We start from the raw sequence: 25,958 nt of genomic DNA on the forward strand, positions 1-25,958 counted from the left end.
CAATTTTCTTAACCATTTTATATAAAATGGGGATAAGAGGCACCTGGATGGCCCAGTCAGTTGAGCGTTTGACTCTTGATTTTGGCTCAGGTCACTATCTCATGGTCATGAGATGGAGCCCCACATCGAGCCCCACGTGGGGCTCCACACTGAGTATGGAGCCTGCTTAAGATTCTCTCTCCCCCTCTCCCTTTGCAGCCCCCTCAAAAAATGGGGATAAAAATAGCTCCTACCTCATAAGAGCCTTGTGAGGGTTAAAATAATTAAGATGGTAAAATACTTAGAACCGTGTCCCAGGGACTGCTCCATACACAGCCGCATGTAGCATTGGGAAGCGTGGTGGTTTATTGTCTTATTTTATATGTGGGAGCTCATCCTACACGTAGTGGTCGTCACCTTGGATTTTCACTTAACACTAACTGCAGATTCTATCTGTACTGATGCATATAGTATCTACAGGGAATCTAAGATGCACCCCAATGTGAAAGACGTTAAGATGTGAAGCTGCAAACAGGTGATCCCCATTATTCACAGATTCCGTATTTGTGAACTCGCCTACTCACTAAAATGTATTTGTAACCCTGAAATCGATACTCACAGTGAAATCAACACAGGCTCAGTCATGAAAAATTTGAGTCTCCTGATGTGCGCACTGCCAGCTGAGGTGGCCTCCTTGTTTCAGTTCTCAGACAGTACACAACTGTCCTTTTTGAGGTCTATTTGGTGCCTCGTTTTTTGATTTTTGGGCTTTTTTTTTTGTGGGTGATTTTGCTGTTTAACACGGCCCCGAGCAGAATGCCGAAGTGCTAGCGTTTGCTGATGTGACGCGCTCAGTGATGTGCGTCTAGTGCTTCTGGGTGCAAGCAGGCAGCAGGCGCCTTACAGGTGAAAGTGCGCTAGATACACTTCGGGCTCTGGCTTCAACAACAGTGCTGCTGGCTGTGAGCTCAGTGTTAATGAATCAACATGTGTATCACATAAGGTGCCTCTAGACACATAGAACAGTTTATGTATTGATCAGTTAACAAAAATGTGGAGACTAGAGGCTTGTAGGAACCTAGCTCCCTATCTCCCCCAGGAGTCGTGGTTCAGTATTTGCAAATTCAGCATCCACCAGGACTTTATAGAACATAATCACTGAGAATAATGAGAATTGACTGTATATCTCAGATCTGATCAAATATGTTAGATCTGTTTTATTCCCTTCAATTGCTTTATCTATAGGTCCTATGATTCTTCCTCATTGTATTTAGCCATTTCCCCATCAGCCGTCATTTGCACAGTTCCCAGATTTTCACTTGCATTGACGCTGGGATGCATATTCTCAGATACATCTCCTTGAGCACAAGTGCGGTGGTTTTGCTAGGACTGGATCCTAGTTTGAAGAGACGTGGCCTAATTGCCTTGCAAGCTGGTTCACACCAGCAATGCATGAGAGTAAAAAACCTCAGTGCTCGGGATTATCAAAATGGTTAAGTTTTGACAGCCTTATGAGTGGAAAATCATCCTGTTTTTAAAATGCATTTGCTGTGCACTGTTCTCTTTCTTTCCTAGACTGCTGGAGCCCAACTACCCACAGGCATGGCAGGGGGCGGGGGGCATTCCTGAAGAACTTTCAGTGTGTCCCTCTCTGTAATGAAGGAAGTCTCAAGTTTGGAAACCAGCCACACACCAGTTATCCACCGGTGTGAGGCCCAGGTGATGACCGGTGCCCATCTTCCCATCTGGACCCTGGCAGACAATACAAGGGGGCAGGAGATGTGAGGCAGAGGAAATAGCTGTTGGGCAGCAGGCAGCACAGTGTTGAAGAGGGCGGCTTCTAGAAGCAGACTGCCTGAATGCTCAGCTTCACAACTTAGTATGACTTTGTAGGAATTACTTAATTTCCTTAAACTCCACTTCCTTCGGCTGTCAAATGGGGAAATTAAAAGAGGCTTGTTTTGGCCGTGTGCCGTAAAAGAATTAGAACCAGGAGACTGTGACTTGGTATAATGGAAAGCGTACCAGATAAGAAGCCAGAAGACTTGGATTCCGGTTCTGCTCTGCCTTGATCAAGGGAGGGAAGCTCAGGTAAGTTGGGTAGCCCTTTCAGACCTGTTTCTTTACCTGTAGAATAAAGTCATGAATGGTGTCTAGGGACCCTTAGTACAGACACTTATTATTTTGTCTGGGTAGCACCACCCCCCATGCCACCTTTTCTACAAACTGCCCTTCCTTCTCACTTCAAATGCGTGGGACCTGTAGGAGCTGCCCATGTGTTGGAATGAGGCAGCCCCGCTCCTGGATGCCACGGACCAGCACCGGGTGTGACCATCAGAGTCCTTTCCAGGCATCCAGGAGCTAGAACTGAGGGAAGAGAGGCTTAAACCAAGGGCAGGTACCTGTCGGGGGCTGACAGGGTGCATGCTTTCTGCCCATGGAACAGAGAGGAACGGGAGGCAGAAGGAGAAGGTGGAGAGAAAGTGGGACTGTCATTCGTTACTCTTCCACTTATTTCCACGGGGTAATATGATATGACCCCTCCCCCTTAAAAGCTAGTTCAAATGGAATTTCGGTTACTTTCAAGCAAAACAATCTCAAATCTTTTTACTAAGATAAAGTAAAAATTTTCCATGTGTAAAATTTTACGGATGAGTGATTGGTGTTCCCAAAAGCAATGGGGTCCTCCCACCCCTGCCATCCCGTGGGACCGGCCTCTGTGGTGTGCTGAAGGGGAGGTGACTGTCCTGCCTCCTCCACTGGCCAGCAGCGGACGCATTTCTCAGAAGGCCTGGTAGGTTGTAACTGGGTCAAGGCCTTGTATTCTGGGGAAGCAATCACTCATCAGCAGACTAGGTCACTGGCAAGACTGGATTTAAAAAAATTTTTTTTTAATGTTTATTTATTTTTGAGAGGCAGAGAGAGAGAGACAGAGCGTGAGTGGGGGAGGGCAGAGAGACAGGGAGACACAGAATCCAAAGCAGGCTCCAGGCTCTGAGCTGTCAGCACAAAGTCCAACGCAGGGCTCAAACCCACAGACCATGAGATCATGACCTGAGCCAAAGTTGGACGCTTAACCGACTGAGCCACCCAGGACTGGATTTTTTTTTTTTTTTAACTAGGAAATATGAATGTGCATAAATGCCTATTAACAGATGCATAAATGATCGAAGGAATTGTAGGGCTGCCTGGGGGTCTAGAAAGAAACAATTGCTGGGTACGTAGAGTCAGCATTTTTTGAAATCCATCTGGCCTCCCGCTTAACACCAGAGCCCCAAAGGGCTGTAATAAAAAGTGTAGACTTCGCCCAGGCTGGTGGATGAAAGGTGTGTCTTAGGAACGCTATTAGAGCCTTAATTTGTGCCTGGCCTGGGCGGGGTGGGGCTGTTAGGGTAGGAACTGCCAGCCTCTAGGCTCCAAATACCCGGCTTGGCTGATACAACAGGTAGCAAGAGGTTACTTAAAATCAGCCCCACCCAGGTTACAATGAGTCATCAGAAAGCTCAGGATAGACCTGCATTTTTCAGCGCCTAAATTCAGTGTCCTCTCTCCCTGGGTGGCAAAAATGGCAGAGCCCAGAGTGTGTAGGTTTTGGTCGTCTTGTAGACAGGGCCTCAATTCACAGGCTACCTGGTCTCCAAGTTTCTCTGGTGCCCTCAGGGGTGGCCTGAGAATGGAACCTCAGCGGCCTCCGCCTTGCTGTGGCTGGTGTGGGAATTCACCGCCGGCAGATAAAAGCCGCTGCTGTGCCCAAGTTCATGTCCACACAGGCAGTGACAGCCAGAGCCAGGTCTCCCACTCAAGGGCAGCCTGGCTCCAGAGCCTAATCTCTTCCTAGTTTGACAATAAAGGACCGCCTCTGACCACACAGGAAGACTGCCTGTCTCCTCCGACCCGATCCGCAGATAAGCAGAGCTTGTCAGCTCTGCTCGAAGCACAGGAGCCCCAGCCCTTCTTCCCTCTGAAATCTTGTCCCTAGTTGCACCATGGCCTCCACTTTCCTGCCTACCCCTTCGTCAGCATTTTTCAAACGTGGGTCATGTCTCTTTAGCAGGTTATAAAACTAAGAGAGAATCTGGACTAGTTCTTTGCTGCTGCTGCTGTTACTGTTGTTTTAATGAAATGGAACAATCAAGTGAAAATATCTTTCCTTTCCTGGCTTACCGCCGTCGCCCACCGCACTCCCCTCAGTTAGCCAGGAAACTCCTATTCATCTTTCAAGTTTTTGTAGCACCTAATGGTCAAGATGTGGACACTGAGCCAGAATGCCTGGGCTCACATCTCAACGCTACCACAGTGCTGTGTGACCTTGGATAAGTCATTGAACCTCTCTGGGTCTTAGTTTTCCCTTCTGTAAAACGAGAATTGTAAAAGTACCTACTTCACAGGTTTCTTGTGTGAATAAAATGAATTAATGTAGGCTAATAGCTCAAAACAGTGCATGAACATATTAATGTCAATAGATGGTAATGATTAGGGGCACCTGGGTGGTTCAGTTGGTTAAGCGTCTGACTTCGGCTCAGGTCGTGATCTCATGGTTCATAAGTTCCAGCCCCGCATCGGGCTCTGTGCTGACAGCTTAGAGCCTGGAGTCTGCTTTGGATTCTGTCTCCCTCTCTCTCTGCCCCTCCCCCACGCATTCTCCCCCCCCCCCTCAAAAATAAATATAACAGTTAAAAATTTTTAAATAAGTACATAAATAAATAAATGGCAATGATGATTATTATTATCTCCTTTTTAAAGCTTTCTAGAAGCTCCTAGGGAGACCCAGGTATTCTCTGACCAGAGTTCCCTCAGTCCCTGGTGCCTCTCCAAGGCCTCTGAGGTGCACATTTTGGAGAGCCAACATCCCACTTCTCTGTGATGAGAGCATCTTTCTACCAGCCTGGAACCCTCAGGCCTGGCACGTGGAGGGTAAGGTAAGAGCTTGGGCCAGAGAAACTGCAAACTGAATCTCCGATCCTGCTATCTGAAGTTGCTTATCCTTTCTAAGCCTCAGTTTCCACTTCTGTAAGATGAGAATAATAATAGCATCTGCCTCATAAGCTTGTTGTAAGTATTAAATGAAGAACATATGGAAAGTACCTAGCCCAGGACAAGCGGATTTGCTAGGTATCATATAGGTGGCAGGTGGGGACATTGAGACTCAAGTCTGCTCTTCCCCTACCCTACAAAGCTTCCTATAAATTCTGGGGTGAATGTCAACCTCAAAGTTGGTTTACTCAGCATGGCTGGACTGTGGAGGTGGCCACCAGAAAATGGTTTACCTTAAAAGAGGAATCTATAGCCCCTGGCGTGCAGAGGAGTGAAATGAGCAAGAGCTTCGGAAGGAGAACCCACTACCTGCTGGCTATATGTTCTCAGGGAATTCACATAAGCAGTTACTAAGGTGTGAAGAGGGGAGGGATGGTATTGTGTTGCCTCCCCCAGATTTTTGTGAGGATCAAATATAAAAACAGAAGAGTAAGTGCTTTATAAATATTAGTTATTGAAATCTTTACTGCACAGTTGATAAAGAGGCCTCAGGACCTCCTCAACCTGTCAAGACGGTTGACAGGTCTGCTCAGCAGAACCCTGCCACGTGGTGGGAGAGAAACTGGTCTCCTCCAGGCAGGCAGGGGGCCTGGGTTCTTGGGCCACACCAACGAACGAATGGCATAATCCCAATATTTTCTTAAAAGCTTCCAGATTACAACAAAGTGCGGGGCAGAGGATCCAAACTGCCTTTTAATTTTGCTGCCTGACCATAAAGCACACAGAAAAGGTCCTTATTCACACAAGTTCACATCCTTAGCCTCATATCGCCTTTCCATTTCCTGATAAATCCAGAGCGCTTATAAAAGAACTCCATTGACATTTTCCAAGACAAATGAATAAACCCATCAATACTGTCACGGAACCAATTTCTTTTTTAATATTTCCAGGAAAAGGGGAACATAAATTCTGCAGAAGTCATTTAAAGTCATAAACCTTAAAATGTTTGCAGCGCGTTCTACTGGTTGAAGTTTTACCGGGCAACCTGGGCCATGGCACCCCATTGACACGGCCCTTCTGCGTGCCAGGCCAAACAGCACTTTTGAAAACTCTCCAAGAGACATTGCAGAGAAAAAGGTTCTTTTTTCCTTCATGGCATTGATTTTTTTAAGTACATCTTTTGACTTGAGAGTCAAGAAACGATGGAGTCTCTGCTTTTTGAGGTTAGTTCTCAGCAGGGGATTAAAAAAAAAAAAACAACACATCAAAACACACCATCTTTCCTCCCTGAGGCTTCAGCGGGAGGAGTGGGGGTCCCAAGGCTGTGTAAGAGTCTGAGAAAAGAGTCCTCAGAGCCCCTGCTCTTGGGGAGCTGGAGATGAGTCTGGTCCTAAGCTCATTCTCCACACATACTCATACTTTGGAACACTAGTTATTTCCAAATAGGTTTTTTCCTTTTGCTTTCCCATCAAAAAAGCGTGACAGTTGGAGGGGACAGGGACAGACGGATAAGGGCAAGGTAACACCGGACACTGTTTACCAGGTCAGGAGGCACGTCTCCAGTTTCCAAGGACTAGAGAGGAGGCTGGGTGGCCCCCTGAGCCCCTGCCCCCCTGGAGGAAGAAAGGACAAGCAGCCAGCTGCAGAAGCAGGAAACTGGGGAGAGGGCAAGCGGACCTGCTATGGAAAGCTGAGGCAGGAGCCCTGGGCGCAGGTAACTGAGCGCAGGCTGGCAAGCAAGGGAGAGAGAAGCCTTGTGGAGAGGAGGGTCAGAAAGCAAGAGAGGGCAGAGGACCCCTGAAGCAGAAGGCAGCTCAAGGATGTGGGCAGGTATCCCCCTTACAGAAGGAGGGGACCAAATCTCAGCCCTCCCCGTGCACTGGGCCTCTTCGAAGAGAAAATCTCCACCATTAGCACCACCATGGGGCAATAATGCTTGATATTCGGCCCCATCCAAGGAGACATTATGGAATTTTTTTGCCCTCCCGTCCCCATGTCTACTCCAACTCATGAATTCTAGCTTAAGGAATGCCAGGGCAGTCCAATGTGTTGGAGAAAAGCTTTGCCCATCTACTTGTACTCATTCTGCTGTCTGAGTTCAAACGTCCCTTCCCCAGAGGATTCTCCCTGGGCACCCTGGTCTAGGTTGGGTCCTGCCCTGAATTCTTCCTCTATGATACTGTTATAACTGCAGTTACTTACTTATCTGCATCATTACAGCCTCACTATCTGTGTCCTTGGCCAGAGTGTAACTCCAGGAGAATGCCATGTCTATCCTGGCCTTTGCTGAACACCCCTTGCCAACACAGTACCTGGGACAAGGTAGCACAGAAACAACACGGGGAGATGAAAAAAGGAATCCTCATGATTTCCCCTGGAAGAGCCCCAGAGGAGCAGGACTTACTGCACAACTTGTTCTGGAACACCGAGGTCAGCGACTCCATCTGGCTGAAGTTGGCCACCAGGAAGACGTGGTCCTCATGGGGCTCGCTCCCGATGGCCTTCAGTGTGTTGAGGTCCACCTGGCCCACACCAATGGCAAAGATCAGGATGCCCGTGTCCCGTGCCTTTGCAGCCACCTCGGCCACGGAGTCCTGTGGCCTCCCGTCGGTCACGATCATTATGACCCGCAGCACATTCTCCCTCAGAGGCCGGGCCCCCTCTGCTTCTGAGAATGCGATATTCAGGGCATACTGGATGGCCAGCCCCGTCATGGTGCCCGTGGACAGGTGCCTCATCCTCTTGACCGCACGCTCCACTTCAGACTTCCTCTTGAAGGTCTTGAGGGAGAACTCGTTCTTGACGGTGCTGCCATACTGCAGCAAGCCCACTCGGGTGACGTCAGGGCCAATGTCCAAGAATTGCAAGATGTCCACGATGAACTCCTTGACTTTTGCATAGTCGTGGGTGTTGACGCTGCGGGAGCTGTCGATGATGAAGACCAGGTCTGCCCGCTTATTCTCACAGGAGCTCTCTGGGGAAAAGAGGAGAGGTCAGATCCATTAGAAGAGTGCTAAGGCCCAGGGCAGCCTGGCTGTTGTTGGAAATCCTAGGGCTGGAGGTCACCTTCCAGACTTCCAATCTCCACGGGCTTTTCTTCCCTGCCCGGGGAAGCTGTAAGGGTAAAAAAAATTGTGCATGACTGTGTGATCATGAGTACTGGCTACAAAGATACTATTTATTTTTGCAAGATAAATGGACACTTCAGTTTCTAGAAAGCCATCAATACAGTTTTTAGGTGGGCACACACCTGAGCGGGGCCGAAATGATTTTATTATTTACTGCATGCCACATAAGCCTGGCTGGATACTGCAGGGAATATGCAATAAGCCTAGGATGGGACCACCGTCAAGGAGCTTACGATCCACCTCGGGAACTTAACTAACGGAACAAATGAAAGAATAATTACGCGGTGCCGACACTAGATGTTCAGAGAATGGAGATGTTAGGGGGCTGGGGTCAAGGAGATAGGACGTGAACTGGTCTCACGCGGTGTTCGCATCCAGAGAAGGAACACATGGAGGCAGACACGTGAACAGAAGCCGACGATGGCACGAGGGTGGTGGAAATGGAGTGAGCGGTGAAGGGCTGCTAGGAGGTGCAGAGAGGAACGGAGTTGGAGAGTAACCCCGAGCCAGCTACGAAAGGCCTGGGAAATGTGCACCTGATGCCACCGGTGATGAGCACAGTATATTAGCATCACACCACGTAACTCAGCTCACCTGTAGGGAGGTTACATAATAACAAGCCAATGAGGGTGGCAGTGGTTTGCAAGGTGGTTGATGCCTACCATTGCCGCACTGGTTGAGAGGGGGCCTCCACCTCAACGAGGGGAGCAGGTGCTGAAGCTGGAGAAGGGACTGACCGAGAGACAAAGGACACAGTTAACGGGAAAAAGGCAAATGTTAAGTCTCTCCCTCACCCCCACCATACTTGTTCCAGAAACCTCCAAACAAGGAGGCTAGAAGAGGTTTGAGTCTGTGGGTGAAACTCATCACATCCTGGGAAGAGGCTGATAGGGGATGAGATGAGAGGCCTCCTCCCTCAGAGGGTGGAGGAATTTCTCCGATGTTCTGAGCTACTGCCTCCAGCCAAAGGGGGGTGCCTCCTCCCCTTCCCGGACTCTGTAGCTAAATCCAGATTTGACAGGGATTAGAAGAGGGATCCCAAATGCTTGCCCTAAATCCCAATCACCACAGCTGCAAGAAAGAGAGAGGAAGCCAAATATGAAACAGTGAACCCAGTCATCGAGATGAAAAGTGGAAAGGCCCATGAGGTCATCCTGTCCAGGCCGGCTTGCCAGGCTGTGACTCGCCCCGAGCTCCTGCACACACACCTCGTCCACCGCGTGGCCTCACAAGTCTTCCGATCTGGGGGCAAGGAAGCACCCCCAAACCACAGCCTCCTGGCAGGAGACCAACCTTGTGCTGCACCCACACATAAAGCCGGGGCTGTGTGAATTCAAAATGTGTTTCTCAAACCAGAGGCCCCAGAAACTGCCTTCAAGGACTCTGGGAGAAAGATCAATATAAAACCTGACGTTTGTGGGATGTTTTAAAATCTATTTTCCAGAGTGCATTCTTCTCTATGGTCTCATTTGATTTTCAGAACAAGCTCTTAAGGGGAAAGACTAGTGTCATATCCATTTGGATACACAAGAAAATGGAGGCACTGAAAGTTTGAAAATTGCTTATAATACAGAAAAAAAACCTATATGGAGACAATACCAACACCCACAGCATTAGGTGGTAGCTAGAACTCAAGGAACTGACGCTGGTGAAGAGCGTAGCCTTGGGTCCTGTGTGTGGGAACCCCCTTATCTGCCCACACTGCCCCCCATTTGTCTCCTGCTGGGCCCAGGCTGGGGAGAAGGCTGCTGTTCCTGCGCACAGGCACCTGCCCTATGAGGCAAGGGGCTGAAATCTTGAACCCCAGGGGCTGTGTCCACCCCGAGAAGCAGCTGGAAGGGCTGCCTCTTGTAATTTTCACAAAGGTGCCGATGGTCTAGCATACAGCCCTGGGTCGGAGCCGTGGACGACAGACCCGCAGGTCCCAGGACAGAAGACAAGGGCCAGGACCCAGGCTGGCCCCTCTCCAGGAGCCACCCGCACCCGACCCTTGATGTCTGAACTCACTGCAGGGAGAATGTGACCCAGTGACCTCCGCCTGCTGAGGAGAACTGCAACCAGGCTCAGACCCTGCCATGGAGGAAGATATTAAGGAAAGCCTTCTTGGGAGGGAGAGAGGAGACAGCAGACTGGCTTCCTGAGAACTCTTCCTCCGGAGATTTTTGGAAGCAGGAGGTCCTCTGGGGTTGGGATCTTTGCTGTGGGTCTTAGTCATGGTGTCAACATCCCATCAAGCATCACAGTCAATTTAAAGGGAAGCCTGGAAGTTCCATGGGGAATTATGTGCTAAACTGGATTAGCTCCCGTCAAAACAAATGTGTAGTTTCCACAACGCCTGGGCATTTACAAAAACACCACAAAGGTTCGAAATATTGTGGGAGGTGCCAAGGGAGCTGTGGCTGTGAGCTGAAAGCCAGTCCTGGCAGCCCGAGTGACCGAGTGCTCCTCAGGAGAACTCCTCAGGTCCCTTAGGGGTTGAGGACCACAGTCTTTCAGCTTGTCCCTGAGAAGGCCAGTCCGGTGGTTCTCAAACTTGAGGTACCTCCCAATCACCTCAAGGATTGTTCAAAACTAAGATCGGTGGGCCACACCTCCAGAATTTCTGATTCTGTAGATCTAGAGTGACACCTGAAAATCTGCATTTCTAGATAGTTCCCAGGCAAAATTGATGCTGCTGGCCCAGGGACCACACTTTGAGAACCCCTAGTTTAGGTACTAGAGGGATCTCTGGAGAAACGAAGTTCTGGCAAGTCTGGACCTCACCATCTCACTGTGAATTCCCCCAAGTGGGAAACAGTCGCATTCATCTGCCTAACCACACAGGTGGGAACCCAGTAAGTCTTCGGTCAACATTTGCAGAGTTAAATGGAATTCTGGGTGGTGGAGCAAGGTTTCAGGTGAAAGGGATTGAGCCACAGCAGTCCGTTCAAGGAGGTGGATGAAAACCACAAAGTCGGGAAGGTCTAGAGCAAGTGTAGATTCTGCTAATAGAGACATAGATTCTAGACCCAAATCTTGCCATTTTGTGAGGAAGCATAGCCACTTTGGAACTTTGGTTCATAGACTCATAGACTAATAAACTCTTAGAGCTGGAGGGATCGAAATAAAGTCCAAGTCACTCACTTTACAGAAGGGGAAACTGAGGCTTAGAAATGTGATTCCACCTCTGTGAGACCTTATGGCTCGTTAGGGTCAGACCTGGAACTATACTAATGGCTCTTCCTCTACCTCATGGTGGACACCTTGGAAATTCTCAATACAGCTGGCATTACAATATGAGCTTTGTAGATGCTGGGGACATTCTGAAATATTTGCTGTGAAGAACCCCACAGCTTTTCCATGTGGGGACTGCTAAGAGGTGTTTCTAGACTCTCCTCTGTGTGTTCCCTTCACATACAGGTTCTGATAAATGACACCCCTGTGTCCCTAGCCTGGGAGAAGAGCGTGCAATCTTCCTTCTGGCCCCTCATGACAGACTTTCAACAGCACTGGATGAGGGTCTTTGGGCACATCATAAAATGTCATCCCTTGAACCACAAAGTGACAGTCTGGACCTTGTCACCAGCACTTCAGTACAGTCAGCTTGTCTTCAAAGCCCCCAAAGTTGGGGAAACTAGTGCCTCTTACCCTTGAACCTGAGCCAGGACAATTTTAAGCAACATTTCTACCCCAGAGGGATTATAGTTGCAATCTTGGAAGGATTTCCTCTCCTCAGGGTTGCAGACCCCTGACTAATCAGCCTCCCTTGCTCTGGCTAAATTCAATCACGGCCATGTAATTGTACAGTAAATATTTGGTGCCATCTGCCTGGGAAGATCAAAGCATGTTTGAGGAAGGAAAATATGTATCTACAATAAGGGTAAAATAATTTCATCCGGAGACTGAAAAGGAACTCTGAAATGCTTAGTGATACAACAGACAGTCCTATGACCTGAGTGTAAGTCCAGCCCCTGCCACCTTCTGTCCATGGGGTCTCGCGCCTCTCCTTACCCTCTCTGACCCTCACTCTCTTCTTCTGTGAAATGGTGACACTAATACCTGCCAGGGATGGTGTGAAACTCAGAAGAATATAGTAATAATTTATAGCTACTGTTTATTGAGCACTTAATGAGTACTGGGCCTTGTTCTGAATACTTTCCAGTTGTTGGCTTCTTTGTTCTTCACGAACACCTTAGGGAGTAGGTGCTGTTACTATCCCATTTTACAGGTGATGACAATGAGCCTAGAACGGCCAGATAACTAGCTCAGGGCCTCATATTTAGGAAGGAGGGGAGCCAGGATCTGAACCCATTTTGTCTGCCTCTGTACCCCACGCTCTTAACCGCCAAGCAATACTCAGGAAGGATTTTATTCTTTTAGACCTGTCACCCTCAGCCTACTCAAGATACACCAGGACTGCACTGGCCCTTCCTTCCCTGGAATCACAGCCTGGAAGCTATGGCTCAAACTTGCCTGCCTCCTGCCAAGGGCTTCTCTCTGCTACATGCCTATTTGTCTTTTTAAAAATTGAATAAAATGATAAAACAGATGCTTGCCTCCCTGAATAGCAGTAGCCCAGTAAATCCGGCTGCTGGTCATTTCCATTCTCATTCATCTGACAAGTGCTTGTTGAGAGATCAGTAGGAGCAAGGCCCGGGGAAACTGCAGGATGGATGTGGGTGATGGAGGGCCGAGGGAAACTGCATCCCATAAGCGTTTGGTTTATGTGAATTGTGGTATATGGGCTGGTCAAAGAAAGACAGCTGGAGAGACAGACAGACCAAGAGAAAAGACTACCATGTGGGGTGCCTGGGTGTCTCAGTCAGTTGAGTGTCTGACTTCGGCTCAGGTCACGATCTCACGGTTAGTGAGTTCAAGCCCCGCATCGGGCTCCACACTGACGATGCGGAGCCTGCTTGGGATTCTCTCTCTCTCTCAAATATTAATTAAAAAAAAAAAAAAAAAAAGACTACCATGTAACACAGCACCACAACCCTACCCAGTGTCATGCTCAATGAGTACATGTCCACAGATGCCTGAGACATGGCCCCTGAGGCCACCTCGTGTGGCTCTGTCACCTTGTGCCTCCTCCAGACTGTGACTACTTCTTGGGACTTACAGGTGATTTCATGGATATTTCAGAGGCAGTTTAGACTATTTTTTATCCTATGCCCCCAAAGTGACTTAACCTGCAACTCCCCTGTATTTAGGGCACTTGATTGGGGCACGTGCTCCTTGGCTAGGGCTGCAAAGACCACGGTCAAGTCCCTCCGTCTCCAATTCCCTTATTAGTCAGTCGCCAGCTGCTGTATAACCCCTGCCAGACATCTGACAGTAAATGTTGATGAGCTACGGCCCTCTGTGAATCCATTATGCTCTACTCACAACCTCCTAAAGAATCCCTGGGGAACATCCTGAAAACTTGATTATATTCTATTAGGGAAACACCCTGGGCTTCTTGATGGCATCTAAAACATACTTTGGACTCATTAGCAAATCATTCCCCACTTGGTAAGATTTTCCAAACATTTTTCCAAATGCTGGGGCACTCACGGGTCTCTCAACACCACCACACATGATGCCGGGAGCAACTGCGAGTAAGCCAAACTACGGAGTCAGGACCAGAAGGGACTTCTGAGTGCTGGAATGATGAGTCAAAACTAACAAGATTAAATCTACTTGGTATAAATGGTAAGCCCTGCACGTAGGGCTCAAAAACCCAAGGGTATAAACCATAGGGAAAGAACATCTGCCTGTCAGCCAGTCACGTGATAAAATCTCAAGCCAGGATGGCAAATCCCAAGCTTTGCACGCCATCCCCCCGGCTTCCCGACCTGGCACCTGTGAGACCCCTAATCAATCGCAGGCTCAGAATCAAAGCTCTGCCACAGGACAGCTCCCGGCTTGGCACCCAGAGTTCCCTCCACCTGGTGTCTGGAGGGGGCTTGGGGAATGAAACCGATTTGCCAACCAGACCCTTTGCAATTGGGCCCTTAGATCCCACCCAACCATAATGCCCCAACCTTCTTCTTCTTCTTCTTTTTTTTTAATGTTTATTTATTTCTGAGAGAGAAAGGGAGACAGAGTGCAAGTGGGGGAGGGGCAGAGAGAGAGGAAGACACAGAATCCAAAGCAGGCTCCAGGCTCTGAGCTGTCAGCACAGAGCCCAACGCAGGGCTTGAACTCACAAACTGCAAGATCATGACCTGAGCTGAAGTCGGATGCCTAACCAACTGAGCCACCCAGGCACCACCCCCCACTCCCCACCACCCCAACCTTCTCATCAATGGCTTTCCTGGCCTGAGAGAATAGAGAGACTCTCCCGCAAATGGAACTTACTCTTCTCTTTACAGCAGAACTTCCCTATAAACGAATATTTTGGTGAGTTTCATTGATCAGAATCACAATAGCTAAACCTGGCAGCTGTAAATTCTCAGGATACTCTTCCATCAAAGCAATTTCTTCCAAAGCCACCACCTAAGGGTCACTGACAGCATGATCAATCATGTTCATGGGAGAGGTGCCTGGATGGTTCAATCGGTTGAGCGTCTGATTCTTGATTTCAGTTCAGGTCATGATCTCACAGTCCGTGGGGTCAAGCCCCACATCAGGCTCCACACTGACAGCACGGAGCCTGCTTGGGATTCTTTCTCTCCCTCTCTCTCTCTCTCTGTCCCTCCCCTGCTCTCTCTCTCTCTCAAACTAAACAAATAAACTTTAAAAAATAATCATGTTCATGGGAGAACGAACTAATGAAGGCTTTGGCCCAGCCCTCCCTACCCTATACCTTATCCCCTGACAATATTAGTCTGTAGTTTCCTACATCCTCTCTAGGCTGCCTCCTCAGCTTAAGACTCAACCCTGTGGGCACCTATTTCTGAAAACCTTTCTTTGATGCTCCCACCCCACCAGCCTAAATTAGGCCTTCCTCTGAGTCCTCGGGTACCTCCCCCAATTACCTCTGCTTGGACGTGTTCCCACCAGCATCTCACGCATGGAGCTACCCAGCCACATGCGGTATCTTCTATGAATCCCTGGTATCCACATAGTTCCAGGTATGATGCTCCATCATCTTTTTGATGCACATGTATGACTGGGAGGGGTGGAAGGACAGGGAAGAGAGAAGGTGCAGATACTCCTCCAGGAACTGGGAGCACTGGGAGCACTTAGTGGAGATATAAGAAAGAACCCCCACAGCAGTAACCTCAATGTCTTGATGACATCAGAAACACCTGGGGTGTGGGGGCCTCTGGGTGGCTCAGTCAGTTAAACATCTGACTCTAGACTTCGGCTCAGTTCATGATCTCATGGTTCAGGGGTTCTAGCCCTGCTTCAGGCTCTGCATTGACAAGGTGGAGCCTACTTGCTATGCCCCCCCCCTCAAAATAAATAAATAAACTTAAAAAAGAATAAACACCTGGGGTGTGTATTTAAAATGCCGAGCTCCAGGCAGCACCCTAGACCTAGTCAGTGAATTCACCCCAGGCAGTGAATCTGACTCTCTGGGGCTAGTGCCCGGGAATCTACACTTGTAATTCTTTCCGTTGATTCTTGAGACAAATCTGAGAGCTCCATCCCAAGGGGTATGTGAGCCAGAAAGATCATGTACCACTGAGCCAAGAGTCCAGAGGAGAAGACAGTATCAAGGGAGCCCTTTCCAAGACTGAGAGAGACCTTGTTAGTATGGCAACCATACATCCTGGATTTTCCCATGTTCTCTTCTGATGTTGGATCATGTATGTGTCAGCTATGTCCTGGCTTTCAACTAGGTTCAGAAAATAAATAAGGCAGGCACCATTATTGCCCCCAGTGCTGACCCTTAGAGTCTGAATAACAAGTCCACTGGCATGGGGCAAAAGAGTGGTGTTGGGATAAGGACTTCAAACCCACGCCAGTCTGATGCTAAGACCTGCACTGTTAGCCCTTACTTCCCAGTACGTGAAGTGATGTAAAGAGTCTCCTATGAACAGGAAAATGTCCCAGAGAAGAGCCTTACCTAACTGCGGCTCCTGGTTGCCAATTAACACATTTTTCCCTCGATGAAATCTGGGGAGGACTGGAAGCAGAGACTGGATGAGCCCCGGGAGTTAAAGCTCAACTCAAGACACACTCCCCCAGGGCACATGTCTTCTTCACTCTCTACCCTGGGCCAGTGCCTTGCGATGGGGGGCACCACTGTGCCTTAGCCCCAGGGATTCACCTGCTGCACGCATCCACGTCCAAAAGTGCCTTGTGCCTCACCTGGCAGTGCCGACACTAAGCACCATTTGCGACAACGTGCCATGATGTCATCCCACAAATACGAGACTTACTGGCCTGCAAACCCACAAAACAGCAAGACAGACCTGTGGGGTCACCACTGGGCTTTATTCATCTGTGTTCCACCACCCCCTGGCTCAGGGCTGGTAGACAGAGGGGAGAGAACTGAAGGCACTATGGGCAAAATACAGTGCTGGAGTTGTCGGTGTTGACGGGTAGAAGATGCAGTCCCTGGCCTCTGGGGGCTTACAGTCCAGGGGTTCGGTGAGACAAGCATACAGAAGCCTGTGGAATGATGCAGGGTAAGGTGAATCATTATCTGGTCATCCTAATCATGGCATAGGCTCAGCCAGAACAGCCCGTCCCTTGACCATAAAGAAGAGTCGCTAGAGACTGTAATTCTGAACAAGGAGGCACAAACAGCAAAAATATACAGCAAATACGTGCTCTACCTCTTGGCCAACTACTGAAGAGAAGAGTAACAAGTACAGCCAGATGGAGTTGATTTCCACAGACTCCCCCCTTGGCTCCCATTCGTCCTGCTTTGAATGCCTGGTTGGGGAGGAAAGAAGATGGAAGAGGGCTGAGGGAAGGGATGTTGTGGCTGGCCAAGCCCCCATCCTGCCAGAGCCCCTCCAGTTTTTTTCTCTGCTCTGTGTGTTCTTCTTCTCCTTTTTTTTAAACGTGTATTTATTTTTGAGAGAGAGAGAGAGAGAGAAAGAGAGAGAGAGCAGGAGAGGGGCAGAGAGAGAGGGAGACACAGAATCCGAAGCAGGTTCCAGGCTCTGAACTGTCGGCACAGAGCCCAACGTGGGGCTCGAACCCACGAACCACGAGATCATGACCTAAGCCAAAGTCAAAGGCTTAACCGACTGAGCCACCCAGGGGCCCCTTGTGTTCTTTATCACAGACCTGCTTGTTCCAATGAGCTGGGTAAAAAGTCGAGCCATCACATACCAAGTGCTTCTCTCAAGAACACCGGAGATACGGTCAGAACGTCAATCCTTATTCTGTTAAGGTCTTTCCAACACCCACAAGCTGAACCAAAGGTCCCGGGCAGCAGCTGGAATTTCACTACGGCCACGTTTGCTCCGTGTCTACCTTCCCCGGCTATTACCAGGGAGAACGTCTGCAGAGCAGACGGAGACGAGTGCACTGGGAGGGATGGGTGATGGGTGCTATCTGGCTGTGGAGATGCACACTGGTAAGCTTTTGTGCAAAATATACTCTCCAATGTCACAATGAGATTTTGCTGCTGTTGTTCTTTTTTAAAGAAGGTTCTGGTGAATGAACTTGCATCTTTGGGTAGCACTGAGGGATTCTGGATCGACACCAGCTCAAATTTCAGTCGTCCCTGCTGATTGTCATAAATTCCTTTAGGAACACAGCTCTCTCAGGCCCTCAGGGAGTGTGTACCAACGAGCCAGCAAAATGGAAAAAAAAAAAAAAAAAGGAAAAGAAAGAAAGAAAAAACATGCCACATCACACCAGTCTCCTCTAGTAGCTGTTACATGAGCTGAAAGAAAAGACATCATATGAGGTTCAACAACTGTGGTTTCCAGAACCCTGGACAATTTTCTTTGCAAAGGAGCCAAAGAGAAAGCTGCCCCGGTTTAGCCTTGGAGAAAACAGTTTCCAATGAACTGAATGAATTTCCTTGCAAGGTAAAGCAGTTTGTTAAAGTTTCACTAAAAAAAAAAAAAAAAAAAAGCCCCTCACATCTTCTCTGAGTTTGTCTTACAAACAGGCTTTCTCCCAATCGATAAAGAAAAATATAAAGAAGTCCTAAAATAATCGATGGTTTTTAAACTCACTGAGGTGACTGAATAGGTGCAGAGTGAGTTTGGTATTCTCTATCAAAATCCCTCTCGCTGTCTTTCTTCCTTTCCCAAATTGACAAATGACTCATATCTTAACATCATAACCTACACACACACACATACACACCCTCAAAACCCGCCCGTCCCCCCACGAGATAGCACAGAAAGTACTGAGAAACAGTTAGGTGATTTCTTCTCTCTGCAAAGTGAAAAACAGCATAGGCGGCTTTAAAAAAGCAGTGGGCATTTAACCCACAGGAGCGTTTTAACTTAATAAATTGAGCAATTGCCTCATCTGCTTTCTGGGAGTTTGGCAAATGGAACTCGGGAGCAGAGCAGAGAGGCCCGGGAATAGCCGTGCAGGGTCAGGCCGAACAGATAACAGCCAGGAGGAAGGGGATAGAGGCCCTGACGCGCGGAGTCTTGCACCCCTTTCCCTGCAAGGGGAGGGCGCAGGCACACACAGAGGGAAGGGAGAGCGGTTTCCACAGCCCTTTGCCGGCAAAGGCAAAATGGGTCTTTGGAGACACTTCTCTCATCATTCTGGTTTGGCTGAGTTATACAAACATTATAGAACCCCCCTCTTTGTGCTAGGCGTTGGGGATACAGTATGAGAACAAATCTCAGCCTGGGAGGAGCTGACAACCTTTTAAAGAAAGACAGATTCATAAGATTTATGAAAAACACAAGCAACTAGAGCCTGGAGGAGAGCACTGATCCCAAGATGGCAGAAAGGGAGATGCTGGAGAAGCTGATGGGTACTACATTATTTTGTAATATTATTCTATTAGTAGAGGACGAGCAGGTGTTGGTCAGGCAGAGTCGGGGTGGGCACTTTAGGCAAAGGGTCAGTGTGAGCAAAGGCCTGGAGGTCGGAACAGGGTAGGGGGCTCACGTGCATGGGTAACCACAGGGGGTGTGGTATGGCTGGGTCTTGAAGGGCACCATGGAGGATGACAGGGCCAGGTAGGGAGGGCTGCGTGCACCTCCTATTAAGAAGTTTGGACTTTACGGGGTGCCTGGCTGGCTCAGTCAGCATAGCATATGACTCTTGATCTCAGGGTCATGAGTTGAAGTCCCACATCGGGCATCGAGTTGCTTAAAAAAAAAGAAGAAGAAGTTTGGACTTCGCTAAGGAGCTAATGGGGAACCACTGTGTGCCATCCTCCTTTAGGGGACATTCTAAGGGCTCCTGACTCAGCCCAGACATTATTCTTCTCCATCCCTGGCCCAACTCAGAACCAGTCTCTCCAAGCCCACCCTCCCACCCCTTGCTTTCCCTTCAAGACCCCAGCCTGGTGTCAGATGTAAATTAATATCTTCTATGTATAAACTAATGGAGAAGGCACCAGAGAGAATTTTAAGACAGTTCCCTCATCTTTAGGAGTTGAGTTTCTGCCCCGTTGGTATCTAACCCTGGAGCGAGTCTGCCTGAAGGACTTTCAGGGGTGGAGCAGACAGCTTAGGTCGGCAACCGGACCCTCCCAACGCCTCTCTCTTCCGTGTCCCACTCCTGTACCTCTGTTGCTCGCCCCAGTTAGTTCAGATGTCACCTGAAATCACCACTGATGGAACGTCAGTTGGCACTCAGCACAAATCGCTACCTCTTTCAGGAATCTTCCAATAGTGCAGAAGCAAGAACGACAAGAGCCATACTTCCCAGACCCCGGGGCAGCTAGGGCTCTGGGTAACAGGTACCACCAATTAGATATCCTCACAAAGGAGGAAGCAAGGTGGAGTCTGTTTCTGCTGGCAAGAAAGGTTGTAGAAAGACAGGCTTGGTGTTCTAGTATCTGCTCACCAGCTTCTTGGATGCAGTTATGGTGACAGGAGCATTCTGATCCCAGCAATGAACTCTTGTGTGACGGACCCAATTCCCACTTCTCCAGTCTTTCCAACAATTATGTAAGTACCTCATTCCCAGTATGAAATCCCTTTATTTTTTTTAAGTTTATTTATTTATTTTGAGAGAGACAGAGACAGCGTGAGTAGGGGAGGGGCAGAGAGAGATAGAGAGAGAGAAAGAGAGAGAGAGAGAGAGAGAATCCCAAGCAGACTTCGCACCATCAGCGCACAGCCCAATGTGGGGCTTGAACCCATGAAACCGTGACATCATGACCTGAGGCAAAACCTAGAGTCGGATTCTTAAACCGCTGAGCCACCCAGGCGCCCCTGAAATCCCTCTCTCTTTACAATACCTAGAGAGCTTTGTTTCCCGCATTGGCCCTGGTGGTCCCCTCAACTCCTCAACATATCTGCATTTTGCCACCACGCTCATCCGCAGTGGGTTCCTACTGAGAGCTCCAAACACACTGAAACAAACAAACAAAAATACTACTGGGCATGTTCAGTCCTCTTCACAAAGCTCACCTGAAGGCCTAGTGCCTCCAAGCTTTGTGAAAGTGGGGCCAACTCTCCTCCCTTCCCTGAAACCTCTGCACGCCTCCCCCACCCTTCTCGCCACAGTGACTCCCCCAGGCACTTAGATCGTTCTCATTCTCCAACTCATTTGGAAACTGTCCTCTCTCCACTTTGATACGATGCTTCATTTCCTCCATCCTTACTCATCTTGGCGTAGGTCTCCACTCCCTAAAATATACCGAGACCGTGGGTTACACAAAAGGACAACTACTGAGCCTGCTATTTGCTTCCTCGTCACTCATGGCGCTTGGGTGAGTGCTCGGCTCCAGCTGCTGTACTTGACTCCATTAAGCTTAACGCCCTATGTTGGGGTTGCCATGGAAGCCAGAAATAACATTTCAAGCATCCCTCACAGCCTTGGTGACTTTGGTTTCTAGGCTGTTCTACAAATAGTCTTTCTTGCAGCTGATCGTTAAAATGAAGATCAGCTAATAAGACAGCATGTTTAATGAACTAAAGTGGTATTTGTTACCGACCTGATAATCACAAAGTATTTAGGATGTGCAAACTTTAAGACCGAAAGGGACCTTCAAGACAGGATTCACTGTCCCTATTTTACAAGCAGCGAATGTAGATCATGCGGTGTAATGGTAGGGCAGCCTCCTGACTCTCAGGCCACCCATGTGCCCCACCTAACACACATTCCCCATCCTGGGCAAGTTACTTGCTCTAACTTCAGTCTCCTCTTCTGTAAGATGGGGACAATGACTGTACCTACCTCATAGGGTTGTCATGAGGATTAAGTAAGTGAATGTGTGTAAAACATGTAGAATGGTGCCTGGCACAAAGTGAGAGTCAAAAAAATCACTTATTGTGGTTATTACGATTATTATTATCCCCACCTGGTATTATATTGAAGGCTATAGGGAGGCAACATGGCATAGCACAAAAAACAGCAGACTGGGAGTCCAGTGGTCCATGTTCTGATCCCTACTCTGCCACATTAGCTACATAACCTCCTTCTTTTGGGGAGGGTGGCGGTGCATGTCACTTTGATCGCTAGGGTTGGACTAAATGATGTCTCAGGTCCTTTCCAGTTCTAGTACACCACAGTGTGAAAGAAATTAAGTTAGGTAGGGCTGTTCCTTGACCTTTATAAATGGTTATATCCATATCTACAATGATAGCTAATGTTTACTGAGCAATGGTTATATATCAACACAATGCTAAATGTTGTACATGTATTAACTCCTCACTTTTTGCAACAGCCTGTTGTCCGCATTTAACAGGTGGGAAACTGAGACACAGAGAGTTTAGAGTAAGGTCACACTGGTAGTAAGTGGTCGAGCCAGGATTCAAATCCGGGAAACTGAGTCTAGAACTCATACTCTTCAGGATTAAGCTACAAGAAACGACAAACTTCCACATACAACTAGACAAGGGTGCGATCTGCATGACTTTATATGACATGAATGTTCCCTAGTTGTAACTGTAGGATACCCTGTCGGCTATATTCATAAATTCCCAGCAACTGGCACTGTTCAAGAAGGTTTTGGGAAACTTGCCACAGAATAAAATAATTCTTAGTTCTTCATTACACTCCAGAGATGATCACTTCCACCAACATCCCTCACCTGGATGATGGCATTAACTTCCCAACTGGCATTTGCCTTTGCCCTTCTACAGACTGTTCTCAATCCAGCAGCCAGAGTGATTCTTTAAACACAAGGGAAATCACCTCACTGCTTTGTTTAAAACCCTTCTACGGTTCCCATCTGTCTGAGAGAAAAGCCAAAGTCCTAACCATGGCTCCCAAAGGCCCACATGTTACTTCTCTAAGCCACACTACACTGGCATTGCTATTTCTGAACACTTCAGGCATGCTTTTACCTGCTGTTCCCTCAGCCTGAACATTCTGGATTCAGTGACTTGCCACCCCCCCACCACCTTTGGGGGCGTGTAGAAAGCGCCCCCTCTCAGTGAAGCCTTCCCTTTCATGATCTAAAATTCCCCACCCCCATCCCAGCCAGCACTCCTAACCCTCTTTCTGGCTTTATTTTTCTCCATAGCATTTATCAACTTCTCTCATATATATTTTACTTATTTATTTTTGATTGTCTGTTTCTTCTATTAGAATACATGATCCATGAGATCAAGGATTTTTGCCTATTTTGTTCCCAGCAGTGTTCCCAACACCCCCATCACTAAGTGACTCAACAGCTATTTGTTAGATGAATGAAGGAACAGGCACATATCTGGGGTCCTGTGACACGAGAAAACAGCATCAGACCGTGACTTGAAGAAGGTTTCTTACAACTTTCTTCTCACCTCTCAAAGGTTATTCCTGGAAAAAAAGACTCGAAGCAGCATGCCTGGATATTTATATTTCTAAACTTCTACAGAAACAAGATTAAATCTACTCTTGCATGAGAGAACCTCTAAGAATCCAATAGATAACAAGGGCAAAAATAAGCATATATTACTTCCATAACAAAAAATGTTTTAAAAAGTGTTTAAAGGTTGGAGATGCACATTTACTCTAGCTCTTGAGGCAAAACCAGTACCAGAGAACGGAAGTTATAGGATCAATCTCGGCATGCTATAGGGTACGGACAATATGTATGGATTTCAGCCAGCTGTGTTTCAAGATTCCTAGAAAAATTCATAAAGCATTTACTATACAAGTTTTAAATTGCATTAAACACATTTAAATTGCATTTAACACATTTCCATTTATCATACAAGCCTTAAATTTGCAAAAAAAAAAAAACAGTAATAAAATTTAAGGCTTTGACATTCTTTTTTAGTTTTTTTTTTAACATGCACCAACCATTTGGGTAATTTTTTTTCTTGTGCTCTCTCTCATCTGTCACCTTAATTATTACTTCCTTCCTTCCATTTTGTGTGCTTTCAAGAAAATGGCTTACCACAGTAGAGTGGACAACACTAGAGGTTGACGACTTAAAATTCATTCCTCTCCTTGACCCCTTCCTACTCCCTTGCCTAAGATTTCAAGCAGAAAAGAGGTGCCCATGAGCTCCATGAGGGCAGATCCCACCCCACCAGGAAGGATTCCTTACTGAACCAAGTCAGTCATGGTTATCTTACTCTCCAGACTAGGTCGTTGGAGTGGGCATTCAATCCAGTTTGAGCCAGTGACGAGTAAGGGAAACTCTACTGAAATTTCCAGAAAAGGTTCTGGTCTCTGACAAAAGGAATGAACTGAGAAATGTAAAAGTCCTCTTTATTCTCTTCCTGACTTGACCATGATCATGGAAAAAAGTGATGTTTGGAGCTATGGCAATCACCTTGTGACTACAAGGCAAAAGCCCAAGGAAGGAAAGCCAATCTCCTGGGACAACACATCTAAAAGCTAGAAAGAACTCTGGCCTCAATGACAAAACAGAGCTGCTGCCACCAGCTGGGAATCACTGACCTCCAAACTTCTTGTGAGATATTTAAATCTCTTTTCATAAAACCACTGTTAGCTTAAGCCAACTGCAATTTACCTACCAACCAGAAAATTCACTACTGATACCGAGCTTGCTACAGAATAGCTGCTCAATAAAAATGTATTCTTTGTATGAAGGGATGGATCTGATGGTACAAATTTTGCCATTTGAAAAAATAAAATTTATTAGACTATTTTGCTAAGTATGCATATTTTCTAAAATACTCATGTAGTCAATTCAATAGAGATTCTTCTCTAAGACCAATATCTGATTTAAGGTTTAAAATGGTTAAAAATGCTATTTTATATGTCAGTAGATGCTCAAATAAATAAATACAAATTAGTAATACTAATAATATTAATAAATGTCATCTCTCATTCATACATTCATTCATTCATTCATTCATTCAGTACACGTTTAGTGGGAGGCTACTAGGCCAGATGCCTTAGACCCTGAGATGAAAAGACCTAATTCCTAGATTTAAAGATGTGACCATAGAGTGGGATCTGTTAATTCCATTTTGCAATGCACAAAGTGTTTTTTAATAATAAATTTTAAAATTGAGAATAACAGCAACGAGCATTTACTGAATGTTTCCTCTGTGCCAGTCTCCATGCTAGCCCTTTGTCTGCATGGTCATTCCCACTTCTTATCATCCCCATTTTACAAGTGAGACAACTGCAGGTTAGGGTGGTTTTGTTACTTATTCATGGTCACACAGTGGAAAGCCAGAATTCACATTTAATAAAAGTTAGCTACTGTTATTTTTAACACCAACTGACAAGAGTGGTGGCAGGTGTGGGAAGATTCAAGAGCCACAGTTGACTGCAAGCTCATAAGAAAATGGCACAAGGAGATTATCAGGAAAAAGGAAGCCATCTTAGGCTGTCTCTGCAGAGCTAGAGGCTCCTGATCCAGGAGTGACAGTTCAGGACACCATTCTGTATTTAAAGGAAACGTAGGCAGGGTTATTTCTCCCTCCTGAGCTCTAACCTGTAAACCAAACTAGCAGTTGAGCATCTCCAAGGGATGTCCCTTTGGATGCCCCTTAGACACTCCAACTGAACATGGAATTTGATCTCACACAAGGTACTCAATGTTTGTTGAGTGAATAAAAATTTAGTTGCTGTGGTTGTGTGTGGTAGTTTTAGGTTACAGCGGTTCGCATTCAAGGATTATGTCTGTCTCGCCTGTGTCTGGGGCTGGCCTCAGCTTCAGTGGCTGGTTGGTTTATGGCTTGGTTCCAGCCCTGACTCAGTCTGACCACTGGCTGGGGCAAATGTCTACATGAGAAGAGACCATATGGCAGGAGGAGAAAAGAGCTCCCCTGAGCCCTGGGAGACTTGGTCTTAAGTCATAGGTGCTGCCGGTGAATCACTTCATCTCTGGGCTTTGGTTCCCTCATCCTGGTTCTTAACCTTTATTTGTACCAAGAACTTCCATGGCAGTCTGGTGAAGCCCATGATCCCTTCTCGGAATAAACTTGTTAAATGCCTAACATAAAATGCAACACCCACTAGGATGGCTACTATTTAAAAAACGCAGTATACCAAGCATTGGTAAAAATACAGAAAACTTGGAACCCTTGTGCATTGCTGGTGGGAATGTAAAATGGTGCAGCCACTGTGGAATACAGTTTGGCAGTTCTTCAAAAAGTTAAACAGAGAATTACCATATTTCTCAGCAATGTCATCCTTGGTATATATCCAAGAAAAATTGAAAGCAGAAGCTCAAATGGATACTCGCATGCCAATGATCATAGCAGCATTACTCATAGTAACCAAAAGGTAGAAACAACCCACGTCCATCAACAGACGAATGGATAAACAAAATGGGTATCTATATCTATATCTATGTCTATATCTATATCTATGTCTATATCTATATCTATATCTATATCTATATCTATAGATAGATATATGTATAATGGGTATCTATCTATCTATATATATAAAGGAATACTATTGAGCCATAAAAATGTTTGGATACATGCTACAACACGGATG

General features: G+C 47.1%; 1 protein-coding gene and 1 long non-coding RNA gene across 6 annotated transcripts in view; both read right to left on the bottom strand.

The window, feature by feature from the left end:
* The window catches only part of MATN2 (matrilin 2), a 138,440-nt gene that overhangs the window by 82,975 nt on the left and 29,507 nt on the right, over positions 1–25,958 (bottom strand). For all 5 annotated transcript variants that reach the window (XM_086695081.1, XM_086695080.1, XM_086695078.1 and 2 more), the window contains exon 3: positions 7,358–7,927. In XM_086695081.1, the coding sequence (XP_086551207.1) occupies positions 7,358–7,927 (570 nt within the window). The remainder of the gene's footprint in view (positions 1–7,357; positions 7,928–25,958) is intronic.
* Positions 16,409–17,069, bottom strand: LOC147571969 (uncharacterized). Its single transcript, XR_015246851.1, has 2 exons — positions 16,772–17,069; positions 16,409–16,604 (listed from the first exon to the last, which is right to left on the bottom strand). It is a non-coding gene; the product is annotated as an uncharacterized LOC147571969 (long non-coding RNA).

The sequence above is a fragment of the Puma concolor genome, chromosome F2 (genome assembly GCF_028749965.1).
Source record: "Puma concolor isolate L17-30 chromosome F2, mPumCon1.1.hap2, whole genome shotgun sequence".
NCBI classification, from domain to species: Eukaryota; Metazoa; Chordata; class Mammalia; order Carnivora; family Felidae; genus Puma; species Puma concolor.